General features: G+C 43.4%; 1 protein-coding gene across 2 annotated transcripts in view; it reads right to left on the bottom strand.

Annotated features, from left to right (window-relative positions):
- Positions 1 to 411: 411 nt before the first annotated feature.
- rerg (RAS-like, estrogen-regulated, growth inhibitor) overlaps positions 412 to 16,351 on the bottom strand; it is a 35,635-nt gene continuing 19,695 nt past the window's right edge. For both annotated transcript variants that reach the window (XM_076296712.1, XM_076296711.1), the window contains exons 3-5: positions 10,391 to 10,447; positions 6,110 to 6,183; positions 412 to 2,258 (exon numbers count right to left, since the gene is read on the bottom strand). In XM_076296712.1, coding sequence (XP_076152827.1) covers positions 1,848 to 2,258; positions 6,110 to 6,183; positions 10,391 to 10,447 — 542 coding nt within the window. In that variant the 3' untranslated portion in view covers positions 412 to 1,847. The remainder of the gene's footprint in view (positions 2,259 to 6,109; positions 6,184 to 10,390; positions 10,448 to 16,351) is intronic.

Genomic DNA, 16,351 nt, shown 5'->3' with positions numbered 1-16,351 from the left:
ATCGTGGAAGTGTTAGTAAACTGATTTAGCTTGTAATTAACTTTAAATGTACATTATATATATGCATCTAGACCACCTTACCAAACCAATGCCAACACACCTTTTATGAACATATTTAATTTGTGTCTACAAACAGTGGACAAAGATCTCTATGGCCTCAGAAACTGACTTGTTATTTGAGGGTAAGATCCGCTCATAAGACTTATATGGAGATTCTCTGAGCTGGGGATGTTTCTTTGTGCACAGAAGGAGGACTCAAGGTGCTACAAAGAAAAAACAGATTTTGCTGCCTACATTCCCCTGTCTCTGAGCGAATGGCATTTGCTGATTTTGGTTATGATAAGTCAGTCGGATACCATTACTGCTCTCATTCGTGTTTAATTTGTGAGAGGCAATAAAAAAGACTAGCAATTTCAGTTTTCCTCTTTTAATAATAACATTTATACATATATTTATACGATCTCTCATTACAATTGCACGGCAGGAAAAAAAGTCTAAGTGTCTCCCTTTCTCAAATCTCCATCTTAGATTTAGAGGACATAACGCAGTATAACTCAGAGATGAAACAGCGTTTGCATTAAATACAGGCATGTCTACAAACTTCTGACTCTGCCCTTATTGCACGGAGTCATAAGAAATATACCCGGACGAAAGAAAAAACAAAAACAAACCATTCACCATCAGATGTTAAGGCAGTATTGTACATATGCATTACGAAGACCCATCCACACAGGATGTTGCTGAGGAATGTGAAAGGATTGCTTGTAGAAATGTGAAAGCCCAGGAAGAAGAGATTCCCTCAGAAGGTAACAAGAGTGATGAGATAAAAGAATGCAAAATAACGAGCTAGAGAAACCACAATGTGTCTGATCTCCTGAGACTTCCTGCTTATTTCCTTTTTTTTTTGTCTGCTTCCTTGGAACCCTTGGAATAGATTATATCACTGGCCAGTAAAGCCACAGAAGGGCTCTAGTAGGCTTTAGTGCACGTCCTATGAACATGTGCATCTGAGGGGAGGGCGGGAGGGGGGGTCCAAAATGTTGATTGTTTGTTGTTAAAGCTATGGGGCAGGCCATGGTTGTGTGGGCAGTGTGATGGTTTATTTGACAACCAACCTCAGAGCTCAAGAGATTTCTCAAGAGGTCAGCTATGTTCAATGGGGCTGGAAAAAATGGAATGAGACATGCCGGCTGCATAGTGATCTTCAGCTACGATAACCAATGTTGATGTTTCAATGAATCCCTCAGAGGTGCTCCACACTGACTGAAAGTACACAAACAAGGGGTCCAGACCATATCAAAACATTTCCCCAAAACTCTGATGAAGCAACAGCTAGCAAGCGTTTAAATGTTTTGTATCACATTCACTCGAGAACAGACCATGAGAATTGGATTATAGAGAGCTTAACAGCATGAAAAGTCTGCTCCTTCACACTAACAAACTTGTGTGTTTGAAAGCCTTCCAGCCTTAAGGAGCTCCCCAGGCTCCTCAAGGCTGTTCAGTCATTAGCCTACTGACTCAAAAACTTCCAGTCTTCCAGAACCATTTGATTTTGGCTATAGGAAAACGAAATATGTGTTCCACTGCAATCTATGCAGCCAATGTAAGTGTAGTGTACCTGGATGGTGTTCTGTGATGAGATTACAAACTCATGATGGCACACTTCTCTCCAGCAAAAGGCTACCCAGCCCAGGTAAGAGAAATATAAACATAATCTATAAAAAACAGCGTCCATTCAATCAAATTCAGTCATTCTTTTTCACATACTATTTTTATAGTGGCATATGGTCTTTTTTCATTTCATTCCTGGTTCATCTTTTGCTTTTGGCCGGACGCCGTGTTGGCCTCTAGCTGCTGATCTTGGTGAGCATCTTGTTGATGGCCTGCTTGACATGCGTGGTGGAGCTGCGACGGCGGGCCTTGCCCTGGACGGCACGCCGCCTCCGCACCTCGCGGCACAGCTCGTAGAAGGCCTCGGCCACGCAGCCGCCCTCGTCGGCGCACGCCGAGCACTCGTAGAAGGCGCACGCCATCTCAGCAGCCAGACGCTCCCCTTCCTCGGTGCCCACCTGTCGCGCGTGCTCCAGGTCGGCCTTGTTGCCCACCAGCACCAGTGGAACGTTCTTGGGCTTCTTCACCTCCTCCAGGAGGCCCCGCAGCGGCGCCACGTCCTCAAAGCTGCCGCGGTCGGTGATGTCGTAGACGATGATGAAGCCGTCACCCCAACGCATGTGGCCCTCTTTCTGCAACATGTCCTCCTAAAGAACCATTAGAATAATTAAACCTCCTAAAGAAGAACTAGAACAATTAAAACTCCTTATATATAAGGTCACTTTCTGTTTGGCGGCATCTAGGGTTGGGTATCGTTTGGGTTTTATCCGATACCGGTGCTAAATCGATACTTTTAAAACGGTGCGGTGCCGAAACGGTGCCTGAACCGGTACTTTGTTTTTAAAATGTTTTAAATTAAAATGGTCTAAAGCATGAATTGCTTTTTTTTTATTGATAAGACAAATTTGAACATGAAATTGAACTGTTATATTCAATTTACTATCAATATCTCATTGCTCCTACGAATAATACATTTAAATGTTAAAACAGCTTGCCATGCATGCACACACAATGGTGAGCTCTGCTTTCAAGTTTACCCAGTGTAGGCAGTTTGCCATAATATAGTTAAAACCGCTTGCCATTTGCAAGCAAGCTAATCTAACAGGGACTCTATTTTCCAGTTAATTCAGTGTGTTCCCAAATGCTTCAAGAAATTTCATGTCTTAACCCATAACACGAAGTAGTTTTGAACATTTTAGGCTACATGTCGGTGTTGAAGTGTTTAGATTCCCAGCGCTAGCCTAGTAGGCATTTTAACAGCAACTATGGCTATGCGCTAACACCAGTCAGCTGAGTTTAATTAGCGATAACGTATGGAGATGGTTTCGTAGCCTCTTTGACAGCTCAGTGACATCAGGTATGTAACCTACATATTTATGTTTTTGCCAGCTAACTTTTAACATGATCTTCATATTCATTGTGATGCTATATGGGCCTCATGCACATCAAAGATTAATATCATGCCATTATGTTGTTTAACACACCGTGAAATAAAGTTTTCACCTAACAACTTTGCTGATAACATTTCAAATAAATGTCAGTTAGCGCATTAGCAAGGATATTGTGTAATGTATAGGCTGGCCTACTGTTGATGTTGTTTCATAGCCTTTTGCTTATGTGTAGTTAGGCCCACTGCTAGATTCTGACAGGAGCTCGCGATATCGCTTTAAAGTAAGCTACTTTGGGCTCATGCAAGCTGTCAAACACTGTCCACTCGCCTATGTGGTGCACCCCTCTGGTTTATCCAGTGTTTATCATATGTTAGCTAACTGTATCTGGATGTGTTGCTATCAGTGCAAGACGTTAGAGATAGCGCATGACATGCAGTGATGCCTCATGTAAAAAAATTAATAAAAAAAAACACTATTTAAGCACCGAAATGAAGCACCGAAATCCACGTTGTTATTCGATGCAGTTACTTTATGTCGGCACCGGTGCCATATTAGAACCGTGTTTCGGTGTCCAACCCTAGTGGCATCACAGCGGATTTCGGTTGGCTGTGTTTGGCAAACGCTTGAGAATATGGCTTCAAAAATAAAGACATATTTATAAGGCTCAGTCTGAACAGTATTAAAAGACACTACTAGCAAGTTTTAATTCCATTCATTCCAAACACGTCAACAGTTACAAGCCAAAATGAATTTTGCTACTTGCAGCGACCCCTAGAGGTCAAAGGTCACCAAATCCTCCTATGTCCATGTTTCAAGTTTGATTATGATACATGAAAGGGTTGCTGAGATATAAGCTCACTTCCTGTTTGCCGGCGTTGCCGCCAATTTCGATTGGCTGTTACAAGCAAACAGTTTTAGATATGGCTACAAAAAAATGCGACTTTTGTGAGGCTTGTTCTAAAGATCATCTATGCCGAGATTTGTGTAGATCGGTCAAAAATTGTGGCCTGTGACATTGTTTTAGTGTTTGTGATGGAATCCAATATGGTGGCCGGATTGATTATGTTGACGTCACAAGTTGCCATGTTTTGGACTTAAAATCTCCTAGAGTATTAACAGACATCCCTAGTAAGTTTTAATTCCAAACACATCAACAGGTACAAGCCAAAAATTTTTTGCTAATTGCAGCGCTCCCTAGAGGTCAAAAGTCACCAGATTTCTTGAACATCCTCCCAATGGGGTTGAAAGTCCATATACTAAGATTGGTTTTGATACATGAAAGGGTTGCTAAGATATGAGCTCACTTCCTGTTTGGCGGCTTCGCCGTCCATTTTGATTCTCTGTGACAGACAAACACCTTCAAAAATGAATATGCAATGAAGGAGGCATGGTCTGAGGATAGTGTGTGTCAAGTTTGGTGACAATCAGACATAATGTGTGACCTGTGAAATTTTGTTTCATTTTCGCTAAAATCCAATACGGCGGAAAATACATCACGACGGAAATTATGTCATAGTTGAAGCGTTGAACTCGGATACCTCCTTTTTGGCCAATTAGGCCAACATGTCAAAAGTTTTGTGCATGAATGAACATCCAACTTTGGCCTGTTGGTGATATAGAGCGCTCGAGGTGCCGATATGAAACTTGGTGAAATTAATCATGGAACTATCCCCAATCAGTGTGTCACATTTCAAAACTTTTTACCAGACGGTTCTATGGGCGGCCATAGACTTCCATGGCGGAATAATAATAGGAAAATGTAGAAACACAATGGGGCTTCGGAACAATATGAAACCTCCTTAAAACAATTAGAACAATCAACCCTCCTAAAGAACCATAAGTCTGTTCAAAAAACAATTGGATGGAGCAGTGCCAGGTAGTGCTGAATTCAAAATCTAAACAAAACCAAAAGATTTCCTTGTAGTATGTCTTGTATTGGGATAATCACAATAAAACCAAGAAATCCTTAAATTTAGTAAATTTGAGCAAATTCCGTTAATTTAGTATTTTCTAAACCCAGCTGAACGTCTGCCAGATCCATATAACATTTCACCGATTCACAGAGGGGAGAAACAAAGGAGGCCTAATTTGGAGACTATTCACAAGTCCCAAACGTACTGGACCAAGCAGTCAAGCAAAGGATAAGCCCCTTCTTTTGTCGGGTCCATTGGAGTTTCTTGGAGCTTTACTAAATTGCACTGAGAGCATCTACAAGCTTATTCAGTTGCACTCTACTCTCCTGAGATCCAAAGGCCTTGGGTCTGAACAATGAAGCCAGCCAGGCAAGCTTTGACCTCACTGTCGCTGGCCGTCGTGGAGGCGCTGGGAGTAAAAATAACCGAGCTGAGGCTGACTGATGACTGGAGAAGACAGACATTTTTACGGCTCGCAGATAAGCAGAGTGTTTGAACTTGGTATTTATTGGCCCGTAAAAGCCGCTTCAGCGTCAAAGGCATTGACTCTCTATAGGTCTCAGCACAGTATCCCCGCTCACCTCCCCTCACCTCTCTCTCTCTCTCAACACTTCATGGAAACCCGAGAGCCTTATGTTTTGACAGACATGTCTGGAAACACTCGATTCCTCACCAAAGCAGAGCGTCTGAAATAGCCCACGCTGTAATGAAAGGGGGATGACTTGGCTGGAGGTGTCACAAAGACCAGCAGCCCAATAAAAAAAATAAAGCAGACAACACACCCTCGAAAAGGAGGCACTGCAAAAGGAGTTTGTTGTGGTTCTCCACGCTTTAGTGAATTTGCCCTTAGCTGATCCTTGGCTGTGGTATTCAAGCAGGTCTTAATGTTTACCATTAGGTCTGAGGTAATGACTGATCCAAACTTGTATCTCATCTCCCAGTCATCGAGAGGGGTTTCATTTTATGCCTAAATATACAAATAGTGCTCATACATATTGTATGCCTGCTGAGGGAATGTATTTGAATAACCTCAGACCACGTTGAGAGACACTGCTGAGAGAAAAACAAAACAGATGGAAAACTGGGAGTGGAGGTATAGATTCTTTTAAAACAGTCATTGTAATTACCAAGACTATACTCTCCTATACCTCTCCAAAGTCTCCAAAATACTTTCAACTTTTTTTTTTCGTTTACCTGTCCTGCCGTGTCCAGAATCTCCATGGAGACAACCTCATCGTCGATATTTGCCTGGTGGCGGTAGGTTGACTCTGGGAAACAGGGAGCAGAAAAACAGAGGAAAGCAACAGCCCTATTAGCAGAGAATTAATGGGAAAAGCCTGAATGTTTGTGCGCCTAAGGTGTGAATGCCCACCTGGACCTTCAACTCGTGAATAGCCTCTCTACTTCAGGTGAATGAGCCTCTAGTTTGGTGAAGGCCACTGAGGATTCAGGCCCCTGGGGGATGGGGTGAGCTCAGAGAAGGGTAAGGTGAAAGGGCTCTGACCACCTCAGAGCGCAGGTGTGAAAGATCAGGTGTGAATGATCGCCGTGACCCTGCGTGGCTCGGCTTCTTTCCTACTCTGCCTCACGGCTCTGCTATTTACAGCAAACGCCCTGCCATAAACACACATCTGTGTAAACACCTAGTGAAATGAATGAGAATGTTGGTATGTGTGTGTCATAGGGGTATGTGTGTGTGGGAAGGGATTCACAATGTGACACTGGCATAGCTTCCTTTCATAGATGCCAGATGGTGACAAAACCAGCCTATTTTTGCCGTACTCATTGAATTAGTCAATTTGTGTAAGGATTCTGCAGCATTCCTGTAACTCCTATCATAGCTTCTTATTAACGCCAGTCTTTGGCACGGTGAAGGTCCCTGAGCTGCCGTTACTTTTAAAAGGACCTCCTTCATGCTGGAAACTGCCTGGTGTTCCAAGCACATCTCAGCTCCAACCTCTCCCTTGCATGCTGCCATTGATGGGTGTCTGGTGAAAGACTGTCCTCAAAACCACAGAAACAGTTGTCAGCATTGACATATATAATAGGCCTTGTTGCACCCTATAGAAATGTATTTGAACACCTGCCGTTTTCAGCTTGAACCCCCACTCTATCCTCTCCTGACCACTGCATCTTCTGAAATGGTACGTGCAAAGATTTGACATTTAAAAAAAAAAAGTGCTTGCTGAGAAGGAGAGTGATTTAATGGCTCCGACTACAGTGCATACCTCCACATTTCTGGTATTTGCTGTCTGAAGACCTATAATTTTCTGGGCAGCCCATATTCCACGGGCTGCATTCTCTGAGACTCTCATGCAATTTTTGTTATTACATACCTGACCTGTCAGACCCCAAAGAAAGTTCACTCGTCACCTTCCATTCCAAACATCTATTGGCCCTCCACTCCCCCTTTCTCCTCTGATCCCAAACTACCCTCTTTGCCTGTATCCTAAAGCCTACTTCTTGAAAATCGTTTCCCCCTTCAGTAATACCAGTTCCAATCCTAATCATTTTCCTTGTTTCTATATAACAGATGTCTTGAGAGAGGCCTTCTCAGGTCTTCAATTAGACTGGGTTTTGAATGGACACGGGCTGCAAGGTTGTCTTTAGCGGGGCAGAATTACAAGGACAGAAGTAGCCTTTTACATCTGAGTCAGAGCCAGCATCTAGCTTTTGTTTTTAATGAGCCTCATTGAGTGCCATGTTCTCTCTTCTGTCTTAACAGCATGCGGCTTGGTGAGACTAGCTGTAGAATGTGAGCCCTAATAGGCAGACCATAATAAGTCAAACATCAGTGAGTCTGTGGGCCATTTTTACAGATTCCAAACCTGGTTACTATGGAGATAAGAGAATATGCAAATTAGTGTCTGTGTGCCTTAGGGATGGGGCAGGGCGGTGATGAATGTGACAATGCACCCTTCCTCCCATAAAACCAGAGGTTGACATTGACCATTAATGACAGGCGAAGGTCATGCCACCATTTCAAGTTTGTTTTGTGTCAAAGCCCCTGCTAATGGTTTCAAAAGGAAGGAAATTCAGCTTTGAGGCCACATTCACAGACTCTAGACTGTAAAGTATGTAGAACACTCTTTGTAGTCTAGTTTAACACTTGTTGACATATAAATAGATCTTCTTCAGACTCTGTGTCTACACTTACAAATACACAATAGGCCACTAGGGTTGTGGTTAAATTTGAGTTCAGTTCAGAACTAGGGGGAGCAGTCCCCCCAAATGTGGACAAGGGCACAAGATTAATAAAGTCATGTAGATACGGAATACAGCTATTACACACTAGATCATTAGTATATTATGCAGTAGTTAATAATACAGCTGTTAATTAGTTGTTATACAATAGTTGTAGTATGTAATACATTGCAGTGAAGTAGCCTATTTTAGTGTGTTATTCAGTACAGGAGTTTAAGCAGTTTTTTATTATACAAGGTTATGACTATGTATATGCCACTAGGTTATCTCATAACTTCAATACTGTCTGAAGTAGATCTTGGGGAGAAATTCTCAGCAACAAGTCTGGTAGCTGCCATAACAAGCAGTTTGACCCTCACGCCAGTCCATGAGCTTTGGTCATCGAAACGAATTTGCTTTAATCATGCCGTCGCTCAATATAATGCTGCATTCCTGCCCCACACTCCTCTTATTTCGATCTAATTTACTCATTCAAACAGAGGCCTGGGCAATTTCTGCCCTCAATCCTCCACAGGCAAACTGGCGGCCAAGTTATTAAATCACCTCAGCCTAGCTAGCGCTCCGGGGGTCACATGACGACGGTATGTATTTATACCGCATCCTCCGAAAAACATGATTAAATTGCTTCCAGACCCACACAACACCAGCGGCGAAGCGGCAGAGAGGAGTCCGTCCGGTGCCGTAACTCAATATTCCCGCCGGTGTCGGGGAAGCCCTGGTTACACGGAGCCGCCTCCGGCTCCGCCTGTGAGAAGCCGTAAACTGTCACGCATCCATGCTCTGGCTGTCTGTAGGGAGGACTATTGTAGGGGAAGATTCATCCTTTGACAGAAAGTTAAAGAAAAACAGTCATTCTTGAAGAGAAACATCACCTTTCAAAGAGTATGGGGGTTTATTAAGGGAAATCTTTTCTGGTTATTGGCCTACTAAATCTCTTCATCCCTTCTTATCCTATCCTCCGTGTTCATCTGCAAGAGATCTGACGTGATCAGCAAGAAATATGTACAAATTCTATGAATTAACTGGCCATTTTATTTTAATTCTGGCACAATTTTGCATGGTATTTTAAGCTACATGTCATCCCATTGCACTGTGACGTAAATCATCATGCAAGAAATATCATTTTATATGATTAAAGAGTACAATTCAAAGCATGCCGCTCTAAAACATGCCAAATGATTTAAGAAATTACTCAAACTCACAAATGCAATATGATTAGTCTATCAATCTCCTACACTCCCTTAATCTGCAGATCTGTGGAGTCCTTTGAAGATGTCTCAGTGCAAATTCCCACAGGATTAAGACTCGCATTCCACCCTGGACACACCTTTAATAGTCAAAACCACATCAGGCTGGTACTCTAGATTTGCCATGTGCTGGCTCTACTCATTAAACTTCAGGCATTCTGCCCCCCCCATCTCTTAAAGGCTACAATTCTGACAAAGAAAAGAAGTCTAAAAGAAGAAGTCCAAAATTCTGGCAAAATGTTGTTTACACTTGACCTCAGGAGCAATCAAATTCCTTCTCTCCTTTCCATGCTCTTGAAGCAATGTGTTGATTGGCTAGAATGGTTTATGACTTGCTCTGAGCCACTGTGTTTGTTTCTGATCTACAGCGCCAGGACTGCGTTTGAACTCCAGAGTTTTTTGAACGCAGCCACTGAACAGGCAGCTGGTGGACCGTGTGAGGCAATTTGACAAACAGTGAATGAACAGTGAACAGTGAGTGAACAGTGAGTGAACAGTGAACAGGAGTTGCGGCCTACACCGTTAATAAAATTGCACTCACACTCATCTGAGACCATAGAGGAGCCCTCAGGTTCATCTTATGTAGCAGAGGAAACATGGAGGGCTGTCACAACGAGGTAACGCGCTGGTGCAAGATGAGCGGGTCGGGCGAGAATAATATTGCGTGCAGAGCGATGGCAGGTGGTCATTTATATTACCATGGATTGTTAACGCAGACCGACAAGAGCCATCCAGTCAGCCTGATAGGGTGCTGATGTTCCTCTGTCTAACCCTATGAGAGACTAGTGGAAGCAATATGTTGGTCAAGGGTTTGCGTTTTTGGCATGAGCGCTTGTTCGCTGTTGTTCAACAGGTTTGTACATAGGGAATATTGTATATTTGTACAGAGGGAATACTGTAGGTGAGGGCTTCACTTTGTCTCGCCTGAGGGAAGAGACCATCTAGAGTGTGTGAGTGTGCGTGTGTGTGCATGTGTGTGTGTGTGTGTGTGTTTGTGTGTGTGTGTGTAAATGGTGTGGCTTACCAAGTGTAGGATCGTACTCCCAGATGAAGCGTTTCGTCAGGAACCTCACCACAAGTGCTGCAGAGAGAGCGAAAGAAAGAAAGAAAGAAAGAAAGAAAGAAAGAAAGAAAGAAAGAAAGAGCGAGACACGAGTTTGAATAAACAGTAACCGTTCCAACAGCCTTGTGTGATAACATACAACTGTGTCAAAAATCAGTTGCCACAGTGAAGACATCCGAGGCACAAGAAAACATTATGTCTGCAATTTAGGCAGCAATTACGATCAAGAAAGCAGACTGCTGGGCTAGTTAAATAATCATCTCAACACCCGAGACACCACTGAACACAAATATGACCTCATTCAACCAATAAGTCTGCCCTAAAAAAAAACAATAGGGTTCAATTAGGTCAATACAATCAGGACCACAAAAAGCCATCGTGGAGTTCATTACACATGGAAATGAATCGCCCTTGCGGCATGTAGATGACCCAATGGATCGCACAGCTCAACCTAATGCAATTATCCGAAAGTCTCTCCAACTGTTATTACAACTGATTCTTAAGCGACTGCCAGAAACTTGTTATCTTGTGATTGATAAATCTGAAGGGCCTAGAGGCAACAAAGAGACCAACTAATGAGTTGGATAATGGTACAAGAATTCTCAGATGCGCAGTGGACGGAACTGGCCAGTGAACATGGTCGGCCGTTGGTCCCAGAACAATAAACATCCTCCAGCGTGGGGCCTTATTGAAACACTGACCCACCACGTAAAAAAAAAAAAACACATTTCCTGTGTCCCCCCTCATGGACCATGTTCAGCCACTGTGGCCAGCAGATATAACCCTGCAGACTGGCTGACTCAGTACGATCTATGATTAATCCTATATATCACGGCCCAGATATGAGCTTTCAATTTCAGCTGTCAACAGTGCTCTATATTCAACAGTTCCATACAGTACCAACGATATTGCACTACCTTCTCACAGCCCTGCTTTTTGGCATCACCTTCGAGGCCACAAATTCAGCCGTGATGTTTAAGCACACCATTAAGGGTAGTGATGAATACATTCAAGCAGCTCTAACCTTTCCCCTGAGCCTTCACAGGATCATTCTCTGAGCTCTTTTCAGTTTCTTACAGACATAGGACTGTCACTGTGGAATTGCAGTCAGATGTCATTGCTTTTAAAAGGCCCAGATGATGTCAGTTTGGACATCTATGTCATCTCTAGCATGATACACCTCAAGTTGTGTTCCTGTTGCTTTCAACGCCCCCCCCCCCAACATAAGTGCTCACTGATTTCATGTCCCCCTCGTTAGCATTTTAGCCTGTGTCCGGAATCCCAATTAGTTTCACTCTGGCTTGCTTGCTTGGCGTTCTTTTCCCATCATCCTCTGTTTCCTCACCCGGAGACTCGTTAAAGGCCCCTCAAAAGTCATGACCATGAGACTGCGCTCCACGACTCCATGACTGAAAGAAACAGTTCTGGCAGCCTGTTTCCATGCGCCTTATCGTTAACTAGCCCCCGCATTCCCCACTGCGCCACGATGGCGATTAATTATACACTCCGAACGCACCGGCACATAATCCAATTACGAAAGGGGGGGGGGGGGGCGCAGACAGCCTCGCGTGCTCCGAGCAGGGAAGTCTGACGCTGCCACTACCCCCTGGAACTTAACGAGTGATCAGTGCTGGGGAACACTTTTTTTTCCAAAGTTTACATTTCTTTTTTTTTTTTTCTATTTTTGCAATGTCTCCTGCTGACAGGGCAGCATTGCCCTCATTAGTAGACTAGAACACGGGGTGCTCAACAACCCCCACCACCCAATTTTTCGGGGAAAGGTCATTAATCAGGCTGCCAGGGATTTGTGCTTTCGAATTTTGGCCCTCTCGTGGCCCCGCTGTCCAAAAGTGGAGAGACTAATAGGATGTTGTGCAGTTGATGCTACCGTGCAGCCAGCCCGTGGCAGCGGTCCCGCTACCCTAACCTCACGCAAAGTGTCAGCCCGCATTTGTTACGTCTTAAGGTTTCATCTCACTGATGTGCCGTAATCTCAACCACATGAGATTGTATGTAAGTGCAATGTTGAGATCCAATGTAAGTGCATGTTGTGTGTGATGTCTGTATGCTACTGAGACCCCCTGAATTTCCCCTTGGGGATCAATAAAGTATCTATCTATCTATCTATCTATCTATCTATCTATGAGAGAGCGAAGCGGCTAAGTTCAACTTGAACTCGGCCAGTTTGCTTTCTGAGATTTATTGCAAGCACATGTCATAATGCACCTCGATCACTGCAAAAAAACCAAAGGTCAGGGTATGAATTAATAACCTAATAAATAACCTCCATGGAGTCATTTGAAAAGCGAAAATATGTTACATCCTATTTACAAAGCTAAAATTACACAGGAATGCAGGGACACTAATCCTTTTGCCTTTTCTCTTGCTTCGCCGCTGCACTAACATTAATTCATTGCTTATGGACCGAAGCGGAGCGTTTCGTCGTGCGCTGGACTCTGGCGCGGTCATACATCTTCCTGTCCGATGCTCCCAGGAGGCTGTCATGTGCCTGAGTGACTCCAAATGGGTAGGAGTGGCCCTGCCTGGGCCTCCGAGGAGATCTGTTTCCCCCTCCGTCAAACGAGACCTCACTGTAGCCAGCCGCCACCGAGAGGGGACAATTGGGCAAATTACTCTGCTCTTTTTTTATTTATTTTTTGCTCGAAGGCAGGATAAAAGAACATCAATCTCCGCTTTCTCTGCTTTTTTTCATAAAAAGCTCTGGACCAAAGTCAGGAGAAAGAGAGAGAGAGAGAGAGAGAGAAAGGCTAAGCATGAGAGAAAGAGAGAGAAATCCATTTTGTATGACCAGCAGCCGTTTGACACTTTTCATTTAACCCCCCTACCCTCTCGGTGTCTTCTGATGAAGTCACTGCACTCTTTACAGAAAGGAGTTTAGAAATTGGTCTCATGGGTACACAGACACACACACAGACACACACACTCACTTATTATGAACAAAGATGTGTGTACCGGTACATACACAGCTGTTTTAAACTAATCCTCATTTCTGCATTTAATCACTTCAAACCAACTCTTGTACGCACTAATTGCAATTGTGATAATGAACAAATCCAATCATTTTACGAGACACTCTGATTATGGTGACAATCAAATCCGGACACTGCAGATTTGGCCTCAGTAAATAGCCTGAACAGATAATAGATTCTCATTTGTTGCTTGCATGCTTTGTTTAGTTTGTTTCCTTTGGCTTGGATTTTGCACGCCGTCTTTTCTACTCCAATATTTTACTCCATATTGCACTCCAACAAAGTGTGACTCTCTCAGTCTACAACTGCCTGGAACGATTTCAGAACCTCCGATAATTTGCCACTTTTTTGCAATGCTGTAGGTAGGCAGAGACTTGTTTGACATGAGTCATCGCTCAAAGAGAGCCCATCTTTTTCATTTTTTTACACTTTGTGTGCCCCCCTTCCCCCCAAATCTCTTTTCATCCTCCTCAGGTCGACACTGCTAGCTTTCATCACCTGAACTTACCTACGAAACAAGACCTCAAGGCTTGCAAGACTGACACATTGCCTCACCTGCAAAAGCAATCTGCCAGCGTCGAGAAGAAAAAAAACTCCACGCCTGTCAAATTTCAGAGTTTACTGTCGTGTCTCTCCGTAAAAGCACCCCTTTCCTCGTCCCCACAGGAAGGAGCTGGACGGGCTTGAGAGACGTGGCGTTGACCCCTGGAGTAACAGGTCATTGGCACGTGCACAGCCGAGTGCTACGCTCTGCTATAGGGCTCCCCCTCGTTGGCTGTTTCCTGTCCTGTGCCCCTCTTTAATGAAAAAGGTAGTTATGTAAGTAGTGTTGCAATAACCGAGGCTCTTGGAATAACTCCTAAAGTCTCACGAGAGAGAGAGTGGACTGGTCAAAAACACTCTCTCCGACTCCGTGTCTATGTTGATGTTGAAGCCAGGGTTGGCCATTTTAAAAAGAAAACTGTCAATGTTGGTTGATCGGTTGGTCAGCTTTACACATTGTACATGGTTGAACCTTTCTGAAGAGGTCAGAACCCAAAGTTAGATGCTACCATGAATATATTGTGTATCATAAATCATACAAAATGATGAATTCTGTAAAAAAAATTTGAAAGGGGTTTTATCAGTAGGGGCTCAAGGGGCTTGATCAAAAGAGGGCTGTGCTATCTGATTAGGAATGAAAGAGTGTTTAATTTGGTTGAATATATTCTTGATGTTGCATAAGTTCAGGTGAAGACCACTGATTTGTGAGTCTGTGATGCATCATTACTATAAATAATTCTGCCCAATGGCATCACACTGCCTATTGAAAATGGATGCCTCTAATTGAGCGTCACTGTGCTATCCGCAAGAACAGATCCACCAGCAAGTCTGAGTTGGTTAAATCGATATGATTTTATCTTGCTCTAAAGCCACAAGGATTGATAAATGATTTCTCGTCTTTTTTACACCCGGAGCCTCTGTGAAAATATTGAGCTTTACCCCATGAACGGATCTGGCGACCGCAGAGCGGTCATTACTCCCAAGTCCGACTTTGAGGTAATTACGCTGAAAGAAATCTAAAGTCTGATGGCAAACAAAGTCCAGCCAATTAGGACCTTGATCTGGAGCATTGCCGTGGTGCTTATTGAATGGCTTTTATGGATTGCACAACAGTAGTGAAACTGACACCCCGTGGTCCTTCAGTTTCCGAGAAGACTTCCTAGGGTAAACACCTCAGAGTTATGGTTCCTCTTTATGGTGTGTGTGTGTGTGTGTGTGTGTGTGTGTGTGAGAGAGAAAGTGCGAGAGAGAGAGAAACAGAGAGAGAGAGAACAGTCTTTTTTCTCTGAATGATACAATCATTGAAGATTTATGACCAGCCACAGAAGGGGGGCTTTCAGTGGAGTTGTCACACTGTTGTTAACATGAACTTATTTTGTGATCCTCTCCAAATGAGGGTAAATCATTGACTTTAGGGTGGTTCTGGACAGCATTCCATTCAATGGGAATCCCATCTCTCTCTCTCTCTCTCTCTCTCTCTCTCTCTCCCTCCCTCTCTCGCTCTCTCTCTCACTCCCCTTTCTACTGAATCTCTAACTGACTGATGAAATGACTCAGCCTTGTTTGAAGTTGTTAATGGAAATACACCAGACCTGAGCCTTCCCATTTACAAACCACATCAAACAGGCACTCCCCAGCCAAAGGAAGTAATTTCAGCCATCTCCACACATTCATTTTCTTGTGATTGTATATAAGCAAAAGAGATACCCAAAATACAGTTATATTTTCAGCAAATAGTCTTCCATGGCACTATCTATAAAGTGTAGTTAAGTGTGTATTTGAAAAGAAAAATACAGTATTTGTCTGCATCACTTGGTGTATAATTCATTATTTACCACATAGCCCCTGACATTTAGGAAGTTATTCATTATAACTCATCTAACTTAGCCTTATAACTTAGTAGCCTGGCTAACGTCAGACCTCATCTCATTGAGATGGGGTCTGGGAACTAGACATTCATTTTCTCGTATTTGAAACGTGGTTTACGAATGCCCAGAGCCGTTTATTGGGCGCTACGAATGTCTATCAAATGCGTCTGTACGTAGCTCATTACAGCTTCGGTGTGTCGTCATCGTCTTGCTGCCCTCCCTCCGTTCTGTGATTGGTCTCCTAACTGAGGCGACAATTTGCTCCATGGAATCCAGGCTGCCTAGCAGCGTGAATAAAATCGCGCGCGTAAGGCAGCATGGGAAAACCCAGGCTAATAACTTAGTTGTGTAGAAACATACTTATACGTTGTGAAAACAAAGCATATACTCAAATACTCAATGTTTTTTTTTTTTCATGTGATAGCATCCTCCTGCTCCTGCTTTGATTTGAGTGCAGACAGGGACTAGCCTGCTGTAATTATGTCATAAAATTGTGGCAGGTAGCCTATATGACCATATTA

The sequence above is a fragment of the Alosa pseudoharengus genome, unplaced genomic scaffold (genome assembly GCF_046254945.1).
Source record: "Alosa pseudoharengus isolate Yale_2024_CS ecotype anadromous, Long Island Sound unplaced genomic scaffold, YU_APseudo_1.1 YU_APseudo_1.1_scf_20, whole genome shotgun sequence".
In the NCBI taxonomy this organism is placed as follows: Eukaryota; Metazoa; Chordata; class Actinopteri; order Clupeiformes; family Clupeidae; genus Alosa; species Alosa pseudoharengus.
This window is presented reverse-complemented; position numbering and strand designations above follow the sequence as displayed.